The sequence below is a fragment of the Salmo salar genome, chromosome 03 (assembly GCF_965601325.2).
Source record: "Salmo salar chromosome 03, fSalSal1, whole genome shotgun sequence".
Lineage (NCBI taxonomy): Eukaryota > Metazoa > Chordata > Actinopteri > Salmoniformes > Salmonidae > Salmo > Salmo salar.
In genome coordinates this window covers 76765011-76787311 of record NC_138293.1, presented here as the reverse complement: position 1 = coordinate 76787311, position 22301 = coordinate 76765011, and the positions used below count along the sequence as shown (strand labels likewise).

General features: G+C 47.2%; 1 protein-coding gene across 1 annotated transcript in view; it reads left to right on the top strand.

Annotated features, from left to right (window-relative positions):
* The window catches only part of adgrl1a (adhesion G protein-coupled receptor L1a), a 58727-nt gene that overhangs the window by 5527 nt on the left and 30899 nt on the right, over window positions 1-22301 (top strand). The window contains exons 3-7 of the mRNA XM_045715417.2: window positions 17484-17691; window positions 18064-18328; window positions 18620-18947; window positions 19802-20098; window positions 21834-21937. Coding sequence (XP_045571373.2) covers window positions 17484-17691; window positions 18064-18328; window positions 18620-18947; window positions 19802-20098; window positions 21834-21937 — 1202 coding nt within the window. The remainder of the gene's footprint in view (window positions 1-17483; window positions 17692-18063; window positions 18329-18619; window positions 18948-19801; window positions 20099-21833; window positions 21938-22301) is intronic.

Genomic DNA, 22301 nt, shown 5'->3' with positions numbered 1-22301 from the left:
ACAGCAAAGGGCTTATTTTAGACCACATGACCCTGAAGATGTGCACATTTCAATATCCCCATGGTAACTGGCTGCCGGCTTCCTCGGCTGCTGCTCACATCTCCGTGGCAGGTGTGACATACACACACACACACACACACACACACGTACAAACACATTACGCACGCGCTCTGTTGCTCATACACACGCACAAACACAAGTACAAAGACACACACATACACAAACACACGCAGAAACACACACCCACATCACACACTGTCTCTCACACACTCTCACTCAAACCCTAAAGCACGCACACATACAAGAACACAGGCAGACAGGGTGAGGATTCTGGTGTTGTGTGGAGCCTCAGTCATGTGAAAATCTCTGCTCAGACAGTGTCCCCTCCTCCTCCTCATGTACTATTACTCTCAGCATTGATCCTCTCACTGTGCAGGAGTATTCCAGGGGGGCTGCCGCCTCATCCCCCCTCCACTGGGAAGAGACAGAAGTGTGGTGTGTGTGTGGGGGGGTGCTTGATTGATGACTATGGGAGGGATGAAGGGAAGAGGTGGGTAAGAGATACTCTGTGGGTGAATGTCTATGTTTTTTCCTTCAGGGAGCCGTGAGTACAGGAACTGAAGAAAGCAAAACCGACATCAACAACTCCCTGACCTCTTCTCTGAATTCTCACACTCCTCTCTTCCTCTCAACATATCTCGATGTCAATATCGCCTTTTTTCATCTCTCCTTCTCTGTCAACCTTCTCTCTCTTTGTTTCATGCCGTTCTTCTACAACTCTTTATATTCTACTCTTTATCCATTGCCACATTTCTTTAACTCTCTCCATTGATCTCATCTCTTTCCATCCCTCTCTTTATCTTCCGCTGTTGCTTTCTTTTTTCTTTGCAGGTTGTAGGAGTTGTCCCAACACTCCACTGTCACCTGTAGGAGTTGTCCCAACATTCCACTTTCAACTGTCCAAGTGCAACACAAAGTGCAGCATGGCCTCCAGGCCTCTAGGGGAGCTGTCCTACCTGGCTGGCTGTGCCCCCTTAAGATTACGATGAACTCTGACCCTCCTCTGCTCAGCGCTCACAGGCCCTCAGCTAACCTGCCTCTAGATATATACTGTAGTTCAGGGTTGAGTCCTGTTACCATCGCAACAGTAAAAGTTATAACTGTGACCTTTGCTGTTGGGGAAGATTTTCTAGTCTCTGTTATCTTTCTTCTTCTCTCTCTCTTTTGCCCTGCAGCCTTTGGGTGAGATCATGTCCTCTTTCAGTCGCCTCTATCATCTCTCTCTCTGAACGTAGCCCTGAGATGTGAGTTGACTTGTTGTGGTGGTCAGGTTGGCTGGCCCCTGGTTGCTATCTTCTACTTCATGTGGCTCTCCTCTGGTGTTGTTTTGTTGTTAGGTGGTGATCTGGTCCTGGGTTATAAATAAATAGGTTCCTCTTCCGTCCTCTCTTATTCTCTCTTATTCCAGACCAGACATTTCCCTCTGACTGCACACATGAGCCAATTGAAAGTGACGATTAAATAGCTGCTGACTTGCATTTTTCCTATTCCCGTCTCCTATTAAAGAAGCTTGTTTATTGGATCTGAAGGAAGGAGGGTGGAGGGGGTTATGAGAAAATTGGAACCTGATTGCGTCGTGATGAAAAGTCTTGGCTGTCTGAAGTGAGAAAGACGAGCCAATTAGAACAGTCCTCCGTCAGTCTTCTCCTCTCCCTCAGGGATGGGCTGTGGGCCAGACCAGACTTGCAAACACACACACATACACGTTAGTTCTCCCCACCCGCGCCGCATTCCGACGCACCACGTTACGAGTTGTCGGGCTCTGCCACCAGAATATAAATAGATCCTGAGTGAATTAGACTCAGTCCTCCTCATCCCAAACCTAGTGGCAACTAACTGGGCTTCTATTAATTACCGGGAGAGGGTCATCTCATCCCAAACCTAGCGGCAACTAACTGGGCTTCTATTAATTACCAGGAGAGGGTCATCTCATCCCAAACCTAGTGGCAACTAACTGGGCTTCTATTAATTACCAGGAGAGGGTCGTCTCATCCCAAACCTAGTGGCAACTAACTGGGCTTCTATTAATTACCAGGAGAGGGTCGTCTCATCCCAAACCTAGTGGCAACTAACTGGGCTTCTATTAATTACCAGGAGAGGGTCGTCTCATCCCAAACCTAGTGGCAACTAACTGGGCTTCTATTAATTACCAGGAGAGGGTCATCTCATCCCAAACTTAGTGGCAACTAACTGGGCTTCTATTAATTACCAGGAGAGGGGGGTACCATCCCTCCCGCTCTCTACCCCTCTCCCTCTGCAGAGATTAATTGAATTTGCTGCTGCTAATCGCTCTGGTAATGCCCCATCTTTCATGGCTCACTGGGAATGCAGGGTGTTTTGGTGTCTTTATGGGTGACATATGTTTGTTTGTTTGGTTCTACTTAACGGGTGAGGGATAGGGGTTAGGGATAGAGGGATGGTGTTTAAAGGGCCGCTGTTGGCAGCTGGCATGATGCGTGCAGGCATGACACGTGTGTATATGTGTGTGTGTGTGGGTGTGGGTGTTTGCGTGCAAGCGTGTGTGTGACAGGGTCCTCTGTGTGCGTGTCACACAGTGCTTTGTGTTACCAGCCACCTGAAACGTGGAGGTGACAGGCGAAGCAGCTGAGTCGACACAGCACTGTCAGATGAGCTCAGAAGAGGCGGCCAGTGTGTGTGTTTGTGTTTGTGTGTGTGTTAGTGTGTTAGTGTGTGTGTTAATGTGTGTGTTAGGATGTGTGAGCATGCCAGCAGAACATAACAACAGCCAACAAGTCAAGTCATATCTCACAGTGCCAAAAACCCTGCAAGCCCTTACAGAGACATCACTTTGTCTTCACTGGGCAGAACAGAGCAAGAGAAACTGTTGTGACAGAGCCACAGATTCACTCTGTCAAGGCTTGCTTTAGAACTGGCTTCTACCAACACATTGTCACACTCTGACCTAGGAGAGCTGTGTTTTCTCTGTTTAGTTAGGTCAGGGTGTGATAGGTGGGTAGGCATTCTATGTTTTGTTTTCTATGTTTTGGCCGGGTATGGTTTCCAATCAGAGGCAGCTGTCTATCGTTGTCTCTGATTGGAAGCCATACAGGCAGCCTGTTTTTCCCTGTGTTTTTTGTGGGATCTTGATTTTGTGCGGCTGTGTGTGAGCAGCCCCAGAACGTCACGTTTGTTTCAGTTTCACGTGTTCGTTGTTTCATTCAAGTTCACAAATAAATTATGTGGAACTACCGGCACGCTGCGCCTTGGCTAATATATGACAGGGAATTCGAAGACAGCACTCGTGACACACATACTGAGTGTACTGTATAAACTATACCTTATTATATCATACTATACTTCACACTATATTTATTTCCTAGTTCACCACACACACTATATATATTTCCTGGAGTAAAAATCCTACACCACAGTAGATTCATATCATGTTGCCTAGTCACTTTATTCTAGTTATATGTACATATCTACCTCAATTACCTCGTATCCCTTCACATCGAATAGGTACTGGTACCTTGTGTATATAGCCAAGTTATTGTTACTCATTGTGTGTTTATTGGTACTTGTATTACTTGGTGTTATTCCTTTCCTATTATTTCTCTATGTTCTTTCTCTCTGCGTTGTTGGGAAGGCACGTTTGTCTACAACTGTTGCTGACGAAGCCTGTAGGAAGCCATGTAAGTGTAGAGAGCAGAGTGTAGAGAGGAGAGTGGAACTCTACCTGTCCCTGCTCCCAGTAAATGTAGAGAGCAGAGTGTAGAGAGGAGAGTGGAACTCTACCTGTCCCTGCTCCCAGTAAATGTAGAGAGCAGAGTGTAGAGAGGAGAGTGGAACTCTACCTGTCCCTGCTCCCAGTAAATGTAGAGAGCAGAGTGTAGAGAGGAGAGTGGAACTCTACCTGTTCCTGCTCCCAGTAAATGTAGAGAGCAGAATGTAGAGAGGAGAGTGGAACTCTACCTGTCCCTGCTCCCAGTAAATGTAGAGAGCAGAGTGTAGAGAGGAGAGTGGAACTCTACCTGTCCCTGCTCCCAGTAAATGTAGCACTACATCATTATTGATCCCTACTTCTCTTTCCAGTGTGGAGATCCATGCTACACGACCAGGACTGTTACACTCAGTGGAGAGTCAGGCCTTCTGCTATTGCATCAGTTGGCCAACTTATCTTGTTAATAATAACAGTGCAGCTAACTGAATAAGTGAATTGTTAAATCACCATCATGTACTGTGCTACTCTATACTGTTTAGTAGCTTTAACTTAATGTCCTTCTATACGTTTCTAGAAGTCACCACTGGGTCTGTGTACTGCGGATCGGGACATTTGAATCACAGAAATGTATTCTGGGGTGTGTATTCATATAAGTGCCTTTCCGGACACAAAGCTTCTGTAACTTATAGTTTACTTGTCTGGATGGGTTTGTCAGGAGAAGGGGTAATTGTGTTGTAGTTTGACACGTTTAGAGAGAAAGAGAGAGAAATGCAATGCAATGATGTCAGAAAGGGAGATTCTATAAATATGTGTAGGGACACCGTTAGGGACTCATGTTTGGTGGGAGACAAATGGGAGGATTGGGTTGAGCCTGGAAGAAATGAATGAAGGATGAAGAGACAGCAGGAGAGGAGAGAGGGCATGCTATTTCTCAGCAGTGTGGTGAAGGAGAGAGGAGAAGAAAGGTTGTCCTGCAGTGCTCCTCAGGTATCCGTGTATATGTAGCTCTGTGTTAGCGTGCTGTGCCTCGTTAGTATTGGGGGTAATTGATAGGGTTCTGGAGAGCAGTGCTGAGCAGAGGAGGTGCCTGGGTTTTCATTCTCACCAGGGGACCTACGATGGAGCCTGAATGAATCAGACACTCAGAGACCCAGGTGGCTCTACTGTACGCTAACACCCCGCAATGCACAGTGTGTGTGTGTGTGTGTGTGTGTGTGCGCGTGTGTGTGTGTGTGTGTGTGTGTGTGTGTGTGTGTGTGTGTGTGTGTGTGTGTGTGTGTGTGTGCTACTTTACAGAGCAGCAGACAAGGACCAGAGGACGTCAACAAATCAAATCTTCCTCTTTTCTTCTCCTTCTCTCCTCTTCCTCACCAAAGCAGTTCATCCCTCTTTTATTAGGGCTCTCTCGTTCTCTCTACCTCTCCTTCATTCTCATTTCTCTGCTTCACTCTCTCGTTCTCTCTACCTCTCTCCTTCATTCTCATTTCTCTGCTTCACTCTGTTGTTCTCGCTACCTCTCTCCTTCATTCTCATTTCTCTGCTTCACTCTCGTTCTCTCTACCTCTCTCCTTCATTCTCATTTCTCTGCTTCACTCTCGTTCTCTCGTTCTCTCTCCTTCATTCTCATTTCTCTGCTTCACTCTCGTTCTCTCTACCTCTCTCATTCATTCTCATTTCTCTGCTTCACTCTCTCGTTCTCTCTACCTCTCTCCTTCATTCTCATTTCTCTGCTTCACTCTGTTGTTCTCGCTACCTCTCTCCTTCATTCTCATTTCTCTGCTTCACTCTCGTTCTCTCTACCTCTCTCCTTCATTCTCATTTCTCTGCTTCACTCTCGTTCTCTCTACCTCTCTCCTTCATTCTCATTTCTCTGCTTCACTCTCGTTCTCTCTACCTCTCTCCTTCATTCTCATTTCTCTGCTTCACTCTCGTTCTCTCTACCTCTCTCCTTCATTCTCATTTCTCTGCTTCACTCTCGTTCTCTCTACCTCTCCTTTATTCTAGCTCCTCTCCTCCACTCCATCACCCTCCACACCAACACACACAATTTTGTTATCTCCCTGAAGGTAGTGTGTGTTTAGAAAACAGGTCACACAGAAACATGATATAAAGGACCTCCTGCTCCCCCTTGGACCCTGTCTGACACATAACTGTCATGAAGAGACACCACATCAAACCTCCACAATGCACCATGCAAGGCTCCACTTTACCCATCAGCCCAGTGTGTCTGTTTACAGCCATGAGCATCTTGCTCTCGCCTCTCTCTCTCTCTCTCGCTTTCTCCGTCCACCATGCTGTTCTGACACTGTGAGCCTCATTCTGCCTCATTCTCCCCCTCCTCCTTCCGCCCTCTCCCTTCCTTCTGCCACCCTCTCCCCTCCTCCCGCCTCATTCTCCCCCTCCTCCCGCCTCAGTCTGCCCATCCTCCTTCCGCCCTCTCCTCTTGCTCTGATGCTCTAATGGCTGCTCTAGCAGTGGGAGTTAGCTCCCTCCTCCTGCCCTCCTGGTGCCCCCCTGTCCTGGCCACGTGGGACCCATACATGAGCCCATAGATGCTCCCCTGAAGGATGAAATGGCTGCCACTCCCACTCTCTTCACAGGGTTTCTCCCAGCGTCTGATCTAGCTGTCTGATGATAAAAGCTATAGAGATGGAGGTGCTCTGTTGCTCTGATGCCGTGATGCAGAAAGGCCCCCCTTTCTCTCTCCCTCTCTCTCTTCCTCCTCCTCTTCTTCCTCCTCTTCTCTTCTTTCCTGGAATGTGTCCAGTACAGACACCTCTCATGCTGTACTGTTGATGAGAGAGGTGATGACATGGCTCTCCAGGGACCAAAAGGCTTCGCACAGCATTCACACGTTCAGCAACATGCCGGACACATGTCCATGACACGTCTCCTTCCACGTGGCAGGGAAGAAACACACACACACACAGACACACCTCTCTCACACACACAAACACACACACCACTCATTCGTCCGCCACAATGAGTGATGTCTATGGAAAGCTGCCTTACAAACTGCCATAACAGCTTATGTCAGCCAAAGCCTCATAGAGGCTCAACGCACAGACTAGTGATTAGTGTTTGATGAGCCTGGTGTAGACCAAAAGACAGGGCCGTGTCTCAGACTCTGTGCTCTCTCTCTCTCTCTCTCTCTCTCTCTCTCTCTCTCTCGCGCTTTACTTTCGTGTCTCCTCCTTCCGTCTCTCAATCCCTCTGTTTCTTTGTTCTCTCTCTTTCTTCCTTCCTTCTCTTTTGATGAGTGCATCTGAGCCCGGCGAGCAAGCTGCTCCCCATTGATTGGCTGGTCGATGGATTGAGCGAATGCCGGGGTTCTGTAGCTGAGCGCCGTGATTTGGCGTACTGAGCGCAGTCAGACGCAGCGCCACTTTCCTGGGATTAAGAGACAGGTTCAATGTAGACCCTGTAACCCTGGAGAGGGGCTAGACGAGAGGCACAGTGACACCCCACACACTGGGCCACTTTCCTCATCACCCTCTCATCTCTCCATCCCTCTATCTAGCTCTATTTCTCCCACAGCTGCTTCCAAAGAAGATTCTTCAGGAACATATATGTGTTTTTCTCTCCCTGACAGGACCCAGGAGCTGGAGTTCGGAAGGAGAGAAAGAAAGACAGAGGGGGGAGGGAGGGGTGGGATCCTAAGACGGAAAAACTGGAGGTCGGGTTGAGTACATGTATGTGTGGATGGTTGGGGATTGTTGGGTTAATGGAATGGAAATGGAGTAAATCCGAGGTCAGGCCATTTTCCCTCCTCATTTTTCATTTGAGTCGCCATCCTTTCTCTGAGTAGCCAACCGTAACACAGAACAAATAACATGCTTAAAGAAAAGAGAGAAAGGATAGCATTTTATTTAATCTCAATTTTGTCTTTTTTCCTGCACCTGTTTTTCTTTCATTCTCTTTGCTCTCTCTCTTTTTCTCTCTCTCTGTCTCTCTTACTCTGTCTCTCTCTCTCTCTGTCTCCCTGTCTTCCTCTCTCTTTCTCTTTTTTCCGATGCTTGAATAGAAGTGGATCAAAAAGGTAAAGACCACATTGAACATAAAAACCACAGCTCGCCCCTCCCTCCTCCTCCTCCTCCCTCCTCTCCTCCCCTCATACGCCTTCCTAACCCAGCACCTTGTGTAGTGGTCATGTTTGATGTTGATATCCCTCCCCTTTCTTTCTCTCTTTCTCTCCCTCTCTCTCTCTTTCTGGATTATAACCAAGACTCTAAGATCCTTCCAGATTTCCTCCTTGCCTCTGATGACACCAGCCTGACCTACACGCACGCACGCACGCACACACACACACACACACACACACACACACACACACACACACACACACACACACACACACACACACACACACACACACACACACACACACACACACACACACACACACACACCACACACACACAAACCAGCTGACCACTCTGGAGGTCCATGAACTATTTCTGAGAGAGAAAAAGAGAGAGCATTCTTATGTCATGGTTTTACCACTATACAAACTACATACCAGTGGCCATTCACAAACTTAAAGACAGATAACATTGTGTACATTGTTACCACTTCATGGCCGGTAAACCTTTTCTTCTCTTCTCCCATTCACTGTAAACCTATCTCTCCTCCCCTCAACGTGTCCACATGTTGGGCCACAGCCACCTGACAACTCCTCATGCTGACATAGTTCTCCATCTGGCCCTGCAGTCCTCACTCGACCTCATTGAGTATGATTTAACCATTTCTCTATTGTTTGCAATTAGTCATTTGACCCTATCTCTAATTGGTTCCCTCCAGATCCAAGTGACTCCTCCTCGTCCTCCTCTCTTCTCCACATTGTTTTATATTCTTCTCTCTGCCTCCCTTTCTCTTTCTTTGTTTCTTCCTTCCCCCTTTCATTTTTCCTTACTTCAGGGCGAATCTTACATTTATTTGTTTTCATTTTCAACTCAAAAAGACAATGGTATTCAGAATCCCACTGGCCCAAGTTTCTCCTTGATCATGTGACATGAGTCTGTCCCTCGTTAAGCACTTTCTCCCATTTCCAGGTGCTTCAGTGTCCACTCTCTTTCTCTCTATCACTCAAACAGCTTTAAATGCAGTGCCCTTCTCTCCTCCTCTCTTCTCTCTTTCTTTTGGCTCCGTTTCTGCCTCAGATCTTTCATCTGTTCATCACAAGTAGCCGCTGGTTCTCTGAGGCCTCCTCAGGTTTCATCTCCTTCTTCGCCTCCTCCTCCTCCTCTTCTTTTCTCTTTCCCTCTTAATCCATTTGCTCTTATCACTGCTTTTTCTTCCTTCTCTTGCTTTCGTTGCACTGCAACCCCCCTGTGTGTCCTGATTTGGCCGCCAGTCACCCCTCCTTATCAATAGAAGTCAGCTAGTCCTCCCTTCGTACAGCATGTCTGTATGGATTCAGAGGGGTGCCACAGTAGGTGGTACAGTCCCAGTTAGCATCTATGTGTAGTGGCTGCTCTGTTCACTAGGGGGATGGTACTCTCTAAAGAGCCAATCAGTCACTGGTCTCCCAATCACAGAGCTTACAAAGAATGCTGCAGGGGATGCAGGGCTCAATCCAAGGTTAGAGGAAGGAAGAGTATTGCCGCCACTGGGAACAGGCACCATTTGGGCCGCCTCAAAAGGGTCATTTAATCTCCCAGGTTGTGTCTGAAATGGCACCCTATTCCCCACGTAGTGCACTACAGGGCTCTGGTCAAAAGTAGTGCACTATATAGGGAATTTCAGACTGTCCTAATCTTACCTTTGACCTTTTAGATGCCCCCGCCCACAACACCGTTACACATCAGTCTTGACTAGTACCCTTTACTGTCTGTTTCCATGGATAGATAGATATGTACAGTAGGTTATTATAGATTGAAGGGATTAACCTCTGTAGCAATGCCATTAAGTCCTTTATGGCCCCATATCCATCTGCCTGGATGTGGCTTTTCACTGACATTCATTGTTCCTGTATGTCTTGTTTTTCCCTCAACCGACCGACCACCATTTTGTTACTCCCTGCCTGGTAGCTATAGCAAACCCTCCTCCTCTTCCTCCTCCTCCTCCCCCCCTTGATCCACCTTGTTGTTGTTTTTTTACCCACATTTACTATCGTTCCTCCCAGTGACCATGTGACCTAAAGACCCCTCCTCTTCCTCCCTCTATCCTCGCTTTAACTCTACTGCTAATTATGATTACCTCTATATCTAATTTTTTATTAATTAACAATACTCTTAGATTGTGTTACCTGTTGTCCCTTTGTTAATGCATTAATTCTAATTGATTGATTCACTGATTGGTTGATTGACAGATTATGGTAATGGCTGCTCTGCTGTTGTGTTCAGGAGCTGGTCTGTGAATGTCAGTCGGACTGATGGACAGTCTGTCCGTCATCAGTAGCTAGCTAGAGAGACAGATAGACAGACTGTCTGTAGTCTGTGTGTTGATAGACTTACATATTCATTTCCTTGTCACCGTTCCTTCATTACTATTGACACGTGAATTGACTGAATAGGTGTCAGCCATCTTTCTGTCACCTATCAAGTCCTTTTTAATCAGTGATCATGAAGGAAAGGAGACAAGGAAATGAATCTACAGTATTTAATCAGTGATCATGAAGGAAAGGAGACAAGGAAATGAATCTACAGTATTTAATCAGTGATCAGGAAAGGAGACGAGGAAATGAATCTACAGTATGTAAGACCTGGTACACAGCCTTAATATTGGTTTTTAATGGGACTAAAGGAGGGGGGAGTATCCCTCACACCTACACTCTTAAAAACAGGTTCTATCTAGAATCTAAAAGGGTTCTTTGGCTGTCCCCATAGGATAACCCTTTGAAGAACCCTTTATGGTTCCAGGTAGAACTATTTTGGTTCCAGGCAGATCCATTTTGGGTTCCGTCTTAAGCCCTTCCCTCAGAGGGTTCTACCTGGAACCAAAAAGGGTTCTCCTATGGGGACAGCCAAATAATTATTTCTGAGAGTGTAGAGACACATTTATTTACCATTGAAATAGTGTCTCTGTGGGCGAATGAGGATAGAGGGAGGGAGGGAGGAAGGGAGAGAGAGAGAGACAGAGAGAGAGGGAGAGAGGAGCAGTCGCTATAGAGACAGGCAGTAGCTCCTCATTAGGAATGACCCATCACACACACGTCTGGTCACGTGACCAACTGCACTCAGACATTCTATTCAGCAGGCAGTCGAGGAGAGAGGAGAGTGAAGGAGAGAGGGTGAGATGGGGAGGGAGAGAGAGGGAGAGGAGAGAGATAGGGAACTGACTGACTGTACATTGAGAAGTAATTGCATTGTTAAAGCTAAAGAGCTCTGGCACAGGCAGGTGGCCATGAATAGAAATAAGTCAGGACCTTTATGGACAGATAGAACACACCACCAGAGGTAGATGTATGGACAGCCCTCACTGGGGAAGGAAGGGATGGAGAAAGAGAGAGTAGAGGGATGAAGAGAGTAAGAAACTGGCTGGGTGCTGGCTACTGCTACAGTAGCTCAGCAGGGTTGGGGTCAATTCTGTTTCAATTTAGTCAATTCAGGAAGTAAACTGAAAATCCAATTCCACTTTTCCTTACAATGAAAAGCAATTAGGAAAATTGGACTTTCCATTGACTACCTAAACTGACTGAATTGAAATGGAATTGTGGCCTGTCATAGTGTCCCTCCAGTGCTGTACCCGTACCTGCAGGCGGTGTCCTCTGTACTGTATCTGTGAAGCTCTGTCAGTAGGACCACCTGTGCTGCCACTCAGTGTGTCAGTGCACCTCTCATAGAGATAAGACGTTTCAATGGACACTTTCTCTCTCTACCCAGGCCCTGCTGCCCCGCTATTGGTCTCAGTGAAGGGGTTTGTCTTGAAGTGAACATGACGGTTGATAAAAGTGCCAGCCCCTTCCTTCTGTCTACAGTGTGCGTGTGGTGTGTGGATATGTGTATGAGTGTCTGTGTGTGTAGGTTTGTGTGTGTCAGTGTAGGTGTGTGTGTGTGTATGTGTGAGTTAGTATTCTGTTTTGACTACCTTGCCTTGACCCCCTTGCTGTCCAAAAGGAACAGGACACAATCTGGGACTCCCACCTCGCTCTCTCTCTCTCTCTCTCTCTTTCTCTCACTCCTCCACAGAATTAACTCACTCCCTCTCTTATTCTCATTTCACAGGAAATAACCTATTGACTCCTCTGACTCTCTCCGTTTCTCCGTTTCTCCGTTTCTCTCTCTCTCTTCTTTTTTACACCCACAAAATACACTCTCACTCTATCCTTTACTCTTTCTCCTTCTCTCTCCTTCTTTCTCCTTCTCTCTCTCTCTCTGTCGCTTGCTATCTCTCAAGCACACCTACACGCACGCACGCGCACACACCAACATGCTCATGGGTAACGACACACACACATGCACCTGCACCCTACACACACACACACACACACACACACACACACACACACACACACACACACACACACACACACACACACACACACACACACACACACACACACACACACACACACACACAGATGTACTCTTACTTCCAGACGATTAAGTGTCCATGCTGAAGGAGTGGTTTCATGGCGCTCCATTGTGCCCCCTGCTGGTTGCTGGCTGCAGTTACCTGCCAGGAACAGGTGTGGGATTCAATTAGAACAGCAGGCTCTCCGTGCCCAGGCCAGGTCTGTCAAGGGGCTACTGGGTCCTGTTCATTAGGCACCAAACGCAAGAAAACAGACTGAAACAGGGAGGGACTACCTGGACTTGTCCAATGAGAAACACTCATTTTTGGTTTCCGTTGCAACACTTTTTAAAACTATGTGTGTCCTAATGACCATGATCCTGGGATAGGCAGGCTATACATCACCTCCCCATAACCAGTCTGTGGGATACTCTAGGATGCATTTCTCCAGACACTCTAACGTACATAGATAACCCAAGGTCTAGACTCTAGAGGATGTCTCCAGAAACTACTGTAGGAGAGACGTGGTCAGGTCTGGGCTATGCCAGGCTGTGTCTTACATAACAATCATATCAATCCATGGCCTCACATTACATCAACAACAAGACCACAGCCATTTTAGAAACACATACAGTCTCCATTGAGATATCTCTATATCTCATTACTCTATACCCCGTTATGATCACAGTAGAATGATATGATTGCTTTATTATAATACAGTATGTAATGACAGATTTTATATGAAGATAACCATTAGAAATATATTCCCCAGCAGTCCCTGGATTAAAATGATTTGCCCACTACGGCACACAGTATGATCTCAGCAAGCTGTCATTGCTTAGATGTAATTCTATATCACCAGTCAAAACGGTCATTATTATTCCCAACAAGGTAGTAAGGTACAGTATCTGTCATTTCAAAGGAGATTCTGTTCCTTTCATCATATTCATGCCACAGCTTCATATTGATGAGAAACAGTCACTGTTGACCTATTGTATTGTGCCAGGAACAGCTGATAAATTCATTTCCAATCATTTTTTCATGGCAGTATTTTTCTGTAAAGTGTATACAATAGAAGATATAGTGCCCGTTCCAACTTACACCCTATTCCCTATATAGTGCACTACTAGGGAATAGTGTGCCATTTGGGATGCACACCTGTACACAGCAGATAAAAGCATGAAGGTTGGTTGTTAATCCTTGATAAGGTAAGTTGTATTACAGTACAGTAGGTTTGGTTATACTGCCTAGTGGTGTGGCCCCATTGGACCGTGACTGCTCTGATCGTGCCAGACCAGATTTCCACAGCTCCTAAAAATGTATTTCATCTAATCTAACAATCTCAACTAATCCCAGAAGCTCAATATGACTCAGGCTAACCTGTTCTAGGCCAGACTAGGATAATACCTAGTCCGATCTTTAATATCCCATCCCTAATACCTCATATCCATCTCTAATACCTAATTCATATAGTGCTGCTCCTAATAATACTAGGCTGTGTGGTAGTGTGTGTTAGCAGGGTGTGGCTGCCTGGGAGGTCAAGCTGTCCATACAGAGAGAGAATAAACAGGAAGAGGGCATGCTGGCTGAAAGAACAGGTCAGAGTTAATGAAGCCTCCCAGGCAGGGTGTGGAGCGGAGCGGCTCCCTCTGTTTGTCTTTGTGTGTGTGTGTGTGTGTGTGTGTGCGTGCGTGCGTGCGTGCGAGTGAACCTCTCTCTTTCTTTTCTCTGGTCTGTGTGTGTCAGTGCCAGCTCAGTGTGACCGCCTGGGAGGCCAGTCCAGTGATGAGCCCCACTGACACCCAGCCCTGCCAGCCCACCCAACACCCAGATAATTACAATAAGCAGAGCCAGAGAGCCATGTTAGAGTTACTATCTGCAGACTGTAAAGGGACAGAGAGAATAACAGGACAAAACACATAGGATGATTAGCCCTTACTCTTTACTGCAATACCCTGTTATACAGTAATGCTGACTATGCTACTGAATAGTGTGAAGCCGATTCAGGGTAGTGGTGCTGTTAATATATTACTGGGATCAATGATTTGTCCCATAAATACCTGTTAAACCTCTTGTGATTCACCGTACATAGAGAACCCAATTGGGCCAGGAACCAAAAGGTTGCTGGATCGAATCCCCGAGCTGACAAGGTAAACTCTATTGTTCTGCCCCTGAGCAAGGCAGTTCCCCGGGCGCTGAAGATGTGGATGTCGAATAAGGCAGCCCCCCGCACCTCTCTGATTCAGAGGTTAAATGTGCAAGACACAATTCAGTTGAATGCATTCAGTTGTACAGCTGACTAGGTATCCCCCTTTCCTTTCCCAATATGAATACAAGTCAGCATTGTGGATTAAAGGTAGCCCTTGACAATGCACTGCACCAGCCATTTGTTTGTTATCCAAGGCTGGTCTGTACAGTAGTCATGGACTCTTTTCAGATATAGACTCCCACCATACACTTTTTGGTTGTTTTGGTTGTAAATGCAGGTCGTCCATTTGTCTGCTTGTCCGTCTGTGTGTCCTGTGTTGTTGTGTGCGTGACTAGAGACAGGACAGTAACACGCCTGTGTTGGTCTGTCCTTTATCCTACCTTGAGGCAGGAGGATGTTCTGTCTTTGTTTATGGGTCAGCTACATGCAGCAGCTTGTTCTGCATGCTCTTTATTTCTCTACTCCTCTTTACTTTGATGCTGTTGTTTGATTTTTTCATCCTCATCACAGCTTTTCTAATAGAATTCAGCCATTTCTCCCTGAGCTAGTTTTCTTGGATATTTTATATGATTGCTGGAAGTGTAAAATAGAGATGAAGGAAGAATACCTGACAAAGTCACTGTACATGAGAACTACATTCAAATTACACATTGACCCTTGAGGGTTCCCCAAAACCAGTGGGCTGTACCAATGTAAATATTTTCAACTCTACGGGGGTGCCACTGCCTACGTTAATAACTCTAATAAATATGGGGCTCCCCAGCACGCTAGAACACCCCTGCTGCTGGAAACCATTCTTAGATCAACCACTGCAGCTCCTCGGCTGCTTGTTTTAACAATGGAGCATGACAGTCCCTTTGTGAAGCCCCTCTATTCAATGTGTGCTTGTTTACGCCCAGGCTTGATTTGAGTCATGTTTTGACGTAAGATATTCATCCCTGCTGAGTCCCCTCAGACACAACAACAGTATCATCACTGAGGCACAGCACACAGCCACACACTTCTGAGAGACTAAAACTTCCCACTGGGCACAGACGCCAATTCAGCATCTATTCTACGTTGGTTCAACGTAATTTCATTGATATGACCTGGAAACAACGTTGATTCAACCAGTGTGTGCCCAGTGGGGAGAGAGAGAGGCATAACATATTCATACTACTATTGTGACCAGCAAACATTTCCTCAAACCATAAAAAGAGAGGCACATAAAGGAATAAAACACATTTTCCCTAAACGTTCCTTTCTCAGAAATGCTGCCATCTCCTACGGTATGCAGCATTTCCAAGGATGTAGCATCCTAGGCTTAGTTCCATCCTAGTAAATCTGGCAGCAATGTTTGTGTATGTGCATGTGTGTGTGTGTTGACTGTGTCTAAACGCCCCTGCAGGGACCAGTTAGACCACGGATCCGTTCAGTCATAACGTGACCAGTGTGAGTTTCCTGTCCTCTGTTCTCAACACACTGACTGGCTGGGCTGCTGGGGCCAGGACACATACATAACTGAGTATCCAGAGAAGATGGGGAGCCCTCTGTTCGGCTCTTTCATTCTGTACCTGTACTCTCCCTATACTGTACCTGTACTGTCCCTGTAGTGTCCCTGTACTGTCCCTGCAGTGTCCCTGTACTGTCCCTGTAGTGTCCCTGTGGTATATCTGTAGTGTCCCTGTAGTGTCTCCGTCGCTCTCACGTCCTCACAGAGTCTCCTGTGATGTCACCGTGTGACCGTGCTGTTGATGCCAGCAGCTTTTTTCCATAGATACCTCTCCTCCCCACCCTCCTCCGCCCGGTTCCCCTCCCGCCCCACCTGACAGTCCTCTGGTCCCAGGTCAGACACTATCTGGCTGAGAGAGAAAGTGCGTCAGCCAGCCAATTTACAGCAGTCCCCAGTGGGTGACCTCCAGGAGAGAGCTATGAGACACAGGAAGGAGGGTAGGAGGCAGAATGTGTGTGTGTGTGTGGGTGTGTGTGTGCATGTGTGTCGGGGGAGGGGGGAGTGTGTGTGTGCGTGTGTGTGTGTGTGTGTGTGTGTGTGTGTGTGTGTGTGTGTGTGTGTGTGTGTGGTGTGTGTGTGAGTGTGTGTGTGTCAGGGGAGGGGGGAGTGTGTGTGTGTTCATGCATGCGTGTGTGTGTGTGTGTGTGCGTGCGTGCGTGCGTGCGTGCGTGCGTGCGTGGTGTGAGTGTGTGTGTGTGTGTGTGTGTGTGTGAAGTATGGATTGCAACAACAGAAGAAGGGGACCCTGGCCAGGCTCTTATTTTCTACCCCAGACTTCATGGCATTACTCTTGACTGAGATCCAACCACCTGTACTGATACAACACTCTAAAACTCATACTGTTATTTCCTACCACAGAGCAGGAATACTGAGCTTCTTACAATATACATGCACAATAAAACCTTAAGTAGGCCAAGATTAATCAGATGAAATACCTTATCTGGGCAGCAGCAGCTAGGAATCTACCATTTATCAGAACACTACAGGCAGCTCTTAGGCCTCAATGCTGATATTTAGCAAATTAGCTTTTTGTATTCCTTCATTTTTGATCTGATAATGTATCTCACCTCATTCCCCTCGCTCTCTCTCTCTCTGTCTTTCTCTCTCTCTCTCCCATTCTTCTTTTGTTTTCTGTCTCCCTCTCCTCAAATCTCAAACTTGTTATCGTGAACATCTCTCCTCGTCTCTTTCCCCACAATACTCTCATCCCATCTTCTACCCCTTTCTTTGTCCCCACTCCTCTTCCTCATCTCCTCTCTCTTTCCGTTTCCCCCTCATCATCTCCTTAATATACTCCTTTATCTTACATTGCTCCTTTTATATCCCTTCACTCCATCTCTCACACTGCATCTCTCTCTCTTTCTCTCTTGCTCGCTCTCTCTCTCCCTTACTCTCTCTACCGCTCGCTCTCTCTCTTTCTTTCTTTCTCCCTCTCTCCCTTTCTCTCTCTCTCTCGCTCTCTCTCCCTCTCTCTCTCTCTCTCTCTCCCTCCCTCCCTCCCTCCCTCCCTCCCTCCCTCCCTCCCTCTCTCTCACTCTCTCACCCTCTCTCTCTCCCCATCTCTCTCTCTTTCCACTCTCCTCCAGTCTTCGTGTGTCCGGGCACACTGCTGCGGGTACAGGCGGCCAGCTCGCTGCAGGAGGCGGAGCATCAATCGGGGGCGTGGTGTAAGGACCCCCTGCAGTCAGGTGACCGGCTCTATGTCATGCCTTGGACTCCCTACCGCACCGACATGCTGTATGAGTACGCCTCCTGGGACGACTTCAGACAGAACCGCGCCACCACCACCTACAAGTGAGCACCGCCTCTGCCCCCCCGCCAGTTCACATCAAATAATCCCTCTGCCTCTGCATTGATTTATTTGAATACTGCTGTAGATGGATGGTGAATGGCAGTGTGGGTTCCATGGGGTCCTGTGGTGATCTGTGGACCACTGGTGGGGCACCTCAGGGGTCAGTGTGAAGTCCAATTAATTTAGTGAAATACATGTTTTTTCTTGTGCTCCATGGGATTGTGAAGTATGAGAACCACTGTTCTAATGTATGTGATCATACAGTTGGTATCTTTGGACATGTGCTTATGGGTTGAGCCGGTCATAGCCCAAAAGCTCATGGGTTATTGATTCTCCTGTCATATTCTGACCACCCACTTCTTCCCCTCCTATAGGTTGCCGAACCGTGTTGATGGCACAGGCTTCGTGGTATACGACGGCGCCGTGTTCTACAATAAGGAGCGCACACGCAACATGGTCAAGTATGACCTGCGCACACGCATCAAGAGCGGCGAGGCCATTATCGCCAACGCCAACTACCACGACACATCGCCCTACCGCTGGGGTGGGAAGAGCGACATCGACCTTGCGGTGGACGAGAACGGGCTGTGGGTCATCTACGCCACAGAGTCCAACAACGGACGACTGGTGGTCAGCCAGGTGGGTGGAGGAGAGGAGGATGGAGGGAATAGAAGAGTGTAAGAGGAGTGTAACAGGGTGATGGAGGGAATAGAAGAGGGAGGAGTGTAACAGGGGGATGGACTTGGACTGGACATTTCTAAGCTCAACTAAAGTAGGCCTAATTGTTTTTTTACAATTATTTCATAAATACACTTTCTTGTGTTTATCACCGTAACACCAGGATTGAGCGTTTGAGAATGGGTGATATTCTACAGTTTCTTCTGTAGTTTGAGATATATTTATGGTTACCATCACCCCCTCTCCTCCCAGGTGAACCCGTACACCCTGCGCTTCGAGGGCACCTGGGAGACCAGCTTCGACAAGAGGCTGGCGTCCAACGCCTTCATGGCGTGCGGCGTGCTCTACGCCGTGCGCAGCGTCTACCAGGACGACGACAGCGAGGCCGGCGGGGACCTGATCCTTTACGCCTACAACACGAACCGTGCCCGGGAGGAGCCCGTCCACATCCCCTTCCCTAACCCCTACCAGTACGTCTCCTCTGTGGACTATAACCCCAGAGACAACCAGCTCTACATCTGGAACAACTATAATGTTCTGAGATACCCGCTGGAGTTCGGACCACCGGACCCCACCACTGGTGAGTCAACGCAGAGTCCTGAGATGTGTGTGTACAGTGAACCTTTATTTCTGGTATCATTTGTCCATTGATGTCAGTTGTAGTGGGATATTTGCACAAATGCAAATCACCACCTGTTCGCCCTCTTGTACGTAGCTTGCTTTTTCAGATTAATTATCCATTGTGTTTTGGGTGAATATTTTAGCGATGCAGGCCTATCTGGAGTTAGTATTTGGCCCTGAGAGAGAGGGAGAGAGAAAGAGAGAGAGAGAGAAAGATGGAGAGAAAGACAGAGGCAGACAGACAGTCTTGTCCCAGTGTTGTTAGAGGAGAGTGGGTGTTTGATCAGTTGAGACTTTTTAGTTGGGATGTGTTACTTTTATGGATGCATTAAAGTTGGTTGTTAATGTCGGTAGTGACTTCTGTCATATACATTTGATCAATAATTGACGTCCTCCTTTCTTCTTCCTTTCTTGCCGTGCACGCTCCCTCCCCCTCTCCAGGGGTAGTGATAGGAACACTGAAAGAGTAATATATAGATGTATTAAAGCTTTGATATGCTCAAAAGTAGTTTGTGCCGTAATTATTATCCGGAGAACTTTTGAACTTCTGAGAGATGTAACATTTACGTGCCTTTCTCTCTTTTATTCATGCTCTGGTTTTGTCTTTGTCTTTCTCTATTCCCCTCTCCCGACTTTCATTCCATCTCTTTTGTTTTATTTCCCTTTTTTTGTCTCTCACTTTCACTTTCCCTATTTATATCTTTGACTTTATTTTGACTTTATTTTGTCATCCTCAATTATTTTATTTATACATGTACTTTATTATGTGTTTTAAAACTAAACTAAATCACCCCCCCGTCTCTCTCTCTTCAGGCCCTCTGACGACCACTCAGGTGACCAGCACCACTCCAGCCCGACCTTTCACCTCCAGTTCTAGCCCTGCTACCACCCGCCCCCTGGCCCCCACCTCTCACCCCATTGGCGCTATCAACAAGGGCCCTGACCTGCGGCCAATCACAGCCACCGTACCAGTCACCAGGCGGCCTCCCCGCCCGCCCGTCCAGGGCCCGGAGCCCCAGGTGTGTGAGTCCAGAGTCGCCAGAGGGGTGCAGTGGCCCTCCACCCAGAGAGGAGAGACTGTGGACCGCCCCTGTCCTAAAGGATCACTAGGTGGGGACTGACTATTACAGTGTTTCCTGTATGTATGAGTGTGTGGTTATTTGAGTTGGGGTGTGTGGTTGTGCGTGCATGTGTGTCTGTGGTTTTTGTTAGTTTTTTGTATGCGCTCAAGTACACGTGTGAATATACATACATGTGCGTGTGTTTTTTTCTTCGTTTGTGTGTATTTCTGTGTGTGTGCGTGCACGTGTGTGTTTCCCAGTGTGTCTCTGTTTCAGTCTGTGTGTGTTTTCCAGTGTGTCTGTTTCAGTGTGTGTGTGTGTGTGTGTGTGTGTGTGTGTGTGTGTGTGTGTGTGTGTGTGTGTGTGTGTGTGTGTGTGTGTGTGTGTGTGTTTTCCAGTGTGTCACTGTTTCAGTGTGTTTGTGCTGCAGCTCTTGTTTTTCCCCTGGCTGGCTGTGCTGTCTCCCCCTCTCCTCTCCTGTCCCACTGTTGGTCTCAGTAGCAGGCTGGATCCCAGAGGACTCCCTCTACATGAAAGCCCGTCCTTCTCTCCTCTCCTCTCCAAATGAAAGAGTCATTTCACAGCAAAACAGGGATAGCCAAGTGAAAGTGTGGAATAATGAAATGAAAGACTGAACAAAACAGGATACACCTCCCTTCATGCTAGCTTCTATAACTCCAAACATGCAAGCATCAAATATCCCTCTCGAGTTCCAGAAAATAATAGAATATCTTTTACCACCACTCCCCCTCCATCTCTTCTTGCTTTTCTGTGTTCTCACTCTCTCTCTCATCTCTGACAACAACAGTAACGCTAAATTAGCAGCTGGCTTAATTGCCATGTCTTGGCAGAGATTTCAAAGCCAATCTGCACTAGATGGAGGAGGGTAGGGAGCGGAGGGGGGGGGGGGGGGAAAAGGAGGGTACTTCTGCTCTGATTCCTCTGCTGCTGTGTTGTCTCTCTGTCTTCTCCCTTCTTCTGTCTCCCTCTCTCCCTTTCTCCCTCTCTTCTCCCTCGCTCGCTCCCTCTCTTCTCTCTCTCTCCCTCTCTCTTCTCCCCTCTCTCTCTCTTCTCCCCTCTCTCCCTCTCTTCTCCTTTCTTCTGTCTCCCTCTCTCCCTCTCTTCTCCCTCTCTCCTTCTCTTCTCCCCTCTCTTCTGTTGTTCCCTGTATGGAGCTGTTTGTGTAGCGGCAGTGGAAAGACCCTTCCTTGGTTGATCCCAGTGTGTTGTCCTCTCTCTGAACTCTCCTAACTAAACGGAAAACTTAGCTGAAAACGAGGGGTGGCGGGAGGTCCCTCCCTTGAGGTGTTATTCTTGCAGATGAGAGACGATGCCTGATGGCGCCGTCTTTGGTGTGTGTGTGTGTGTGTGGGGGGGGGGGGGGGGGGCTGTGTGTGTGTGTAGCGCACGTTTGTGTGAATTTGTGTTCCTTTAAAGCCATGTTCTTATAGCCAACTCATTTGAAAGCCTACCCCTCCCTTCTCGTTCTTTCTCTTTCTGTCCTACACTCCATTATTTAACCTTTCCACTTCTGTCCCATTTTCTCTCACACACTTCCTCCTCCCTCCTCCCTCTCTTTTCTCTCCTCCGCCGAACCACTCAAAGTATTGCATATTTAAAGTTCATTTCATTTACTCTTTTTTTTATCTGTCGTACTCTTTGCCCTGTTCCTTTTCTCTTTAAAATCCATCTCTCTATAATTGCCCAATACCTAATGCTTATTATCTCTCCATCCCTCTCTTCCTCCCTCCATTCCTTTCTCCCTTCCTCCCTGGCCCTCCCAGGCATCGCCTCATTCCAGTGCTTGGCGGCTCCGGTCATGTGGAACCCTCGGGGCCCTGACCTCAGTAACTGCACCTCTCCCTGGGTCAACCAGGTAGCCCAGAAGGTAAGACCTCCACCTCTACTAGTCCCTCTGTTGGGGGCCTCTGGCCCTGCCTCTGGCCCTAGGTGTCTGTGTCCATATGCACACTGCCATTAGCATGTCTCCTAGGCTCTCCTGATTAAAACCCATCACCACCATAACACTAAGGTTTTCACTCATTAGAATGACTCATTTCAACTAGACCCATATTCAAATGCATCCACTCTTCATTCTCCACTTTCTATAGTTAGTCATTCACCCTATGGAAGGCCATTAAGGTCAAGATAATGGAAATACTATTTTTATTGAGTATCTTTAAAGTATATTTAAAGATAATTGAATTACAACTATTTTTATTGAGTATATTTAAAGTATATTTAAAGATAAT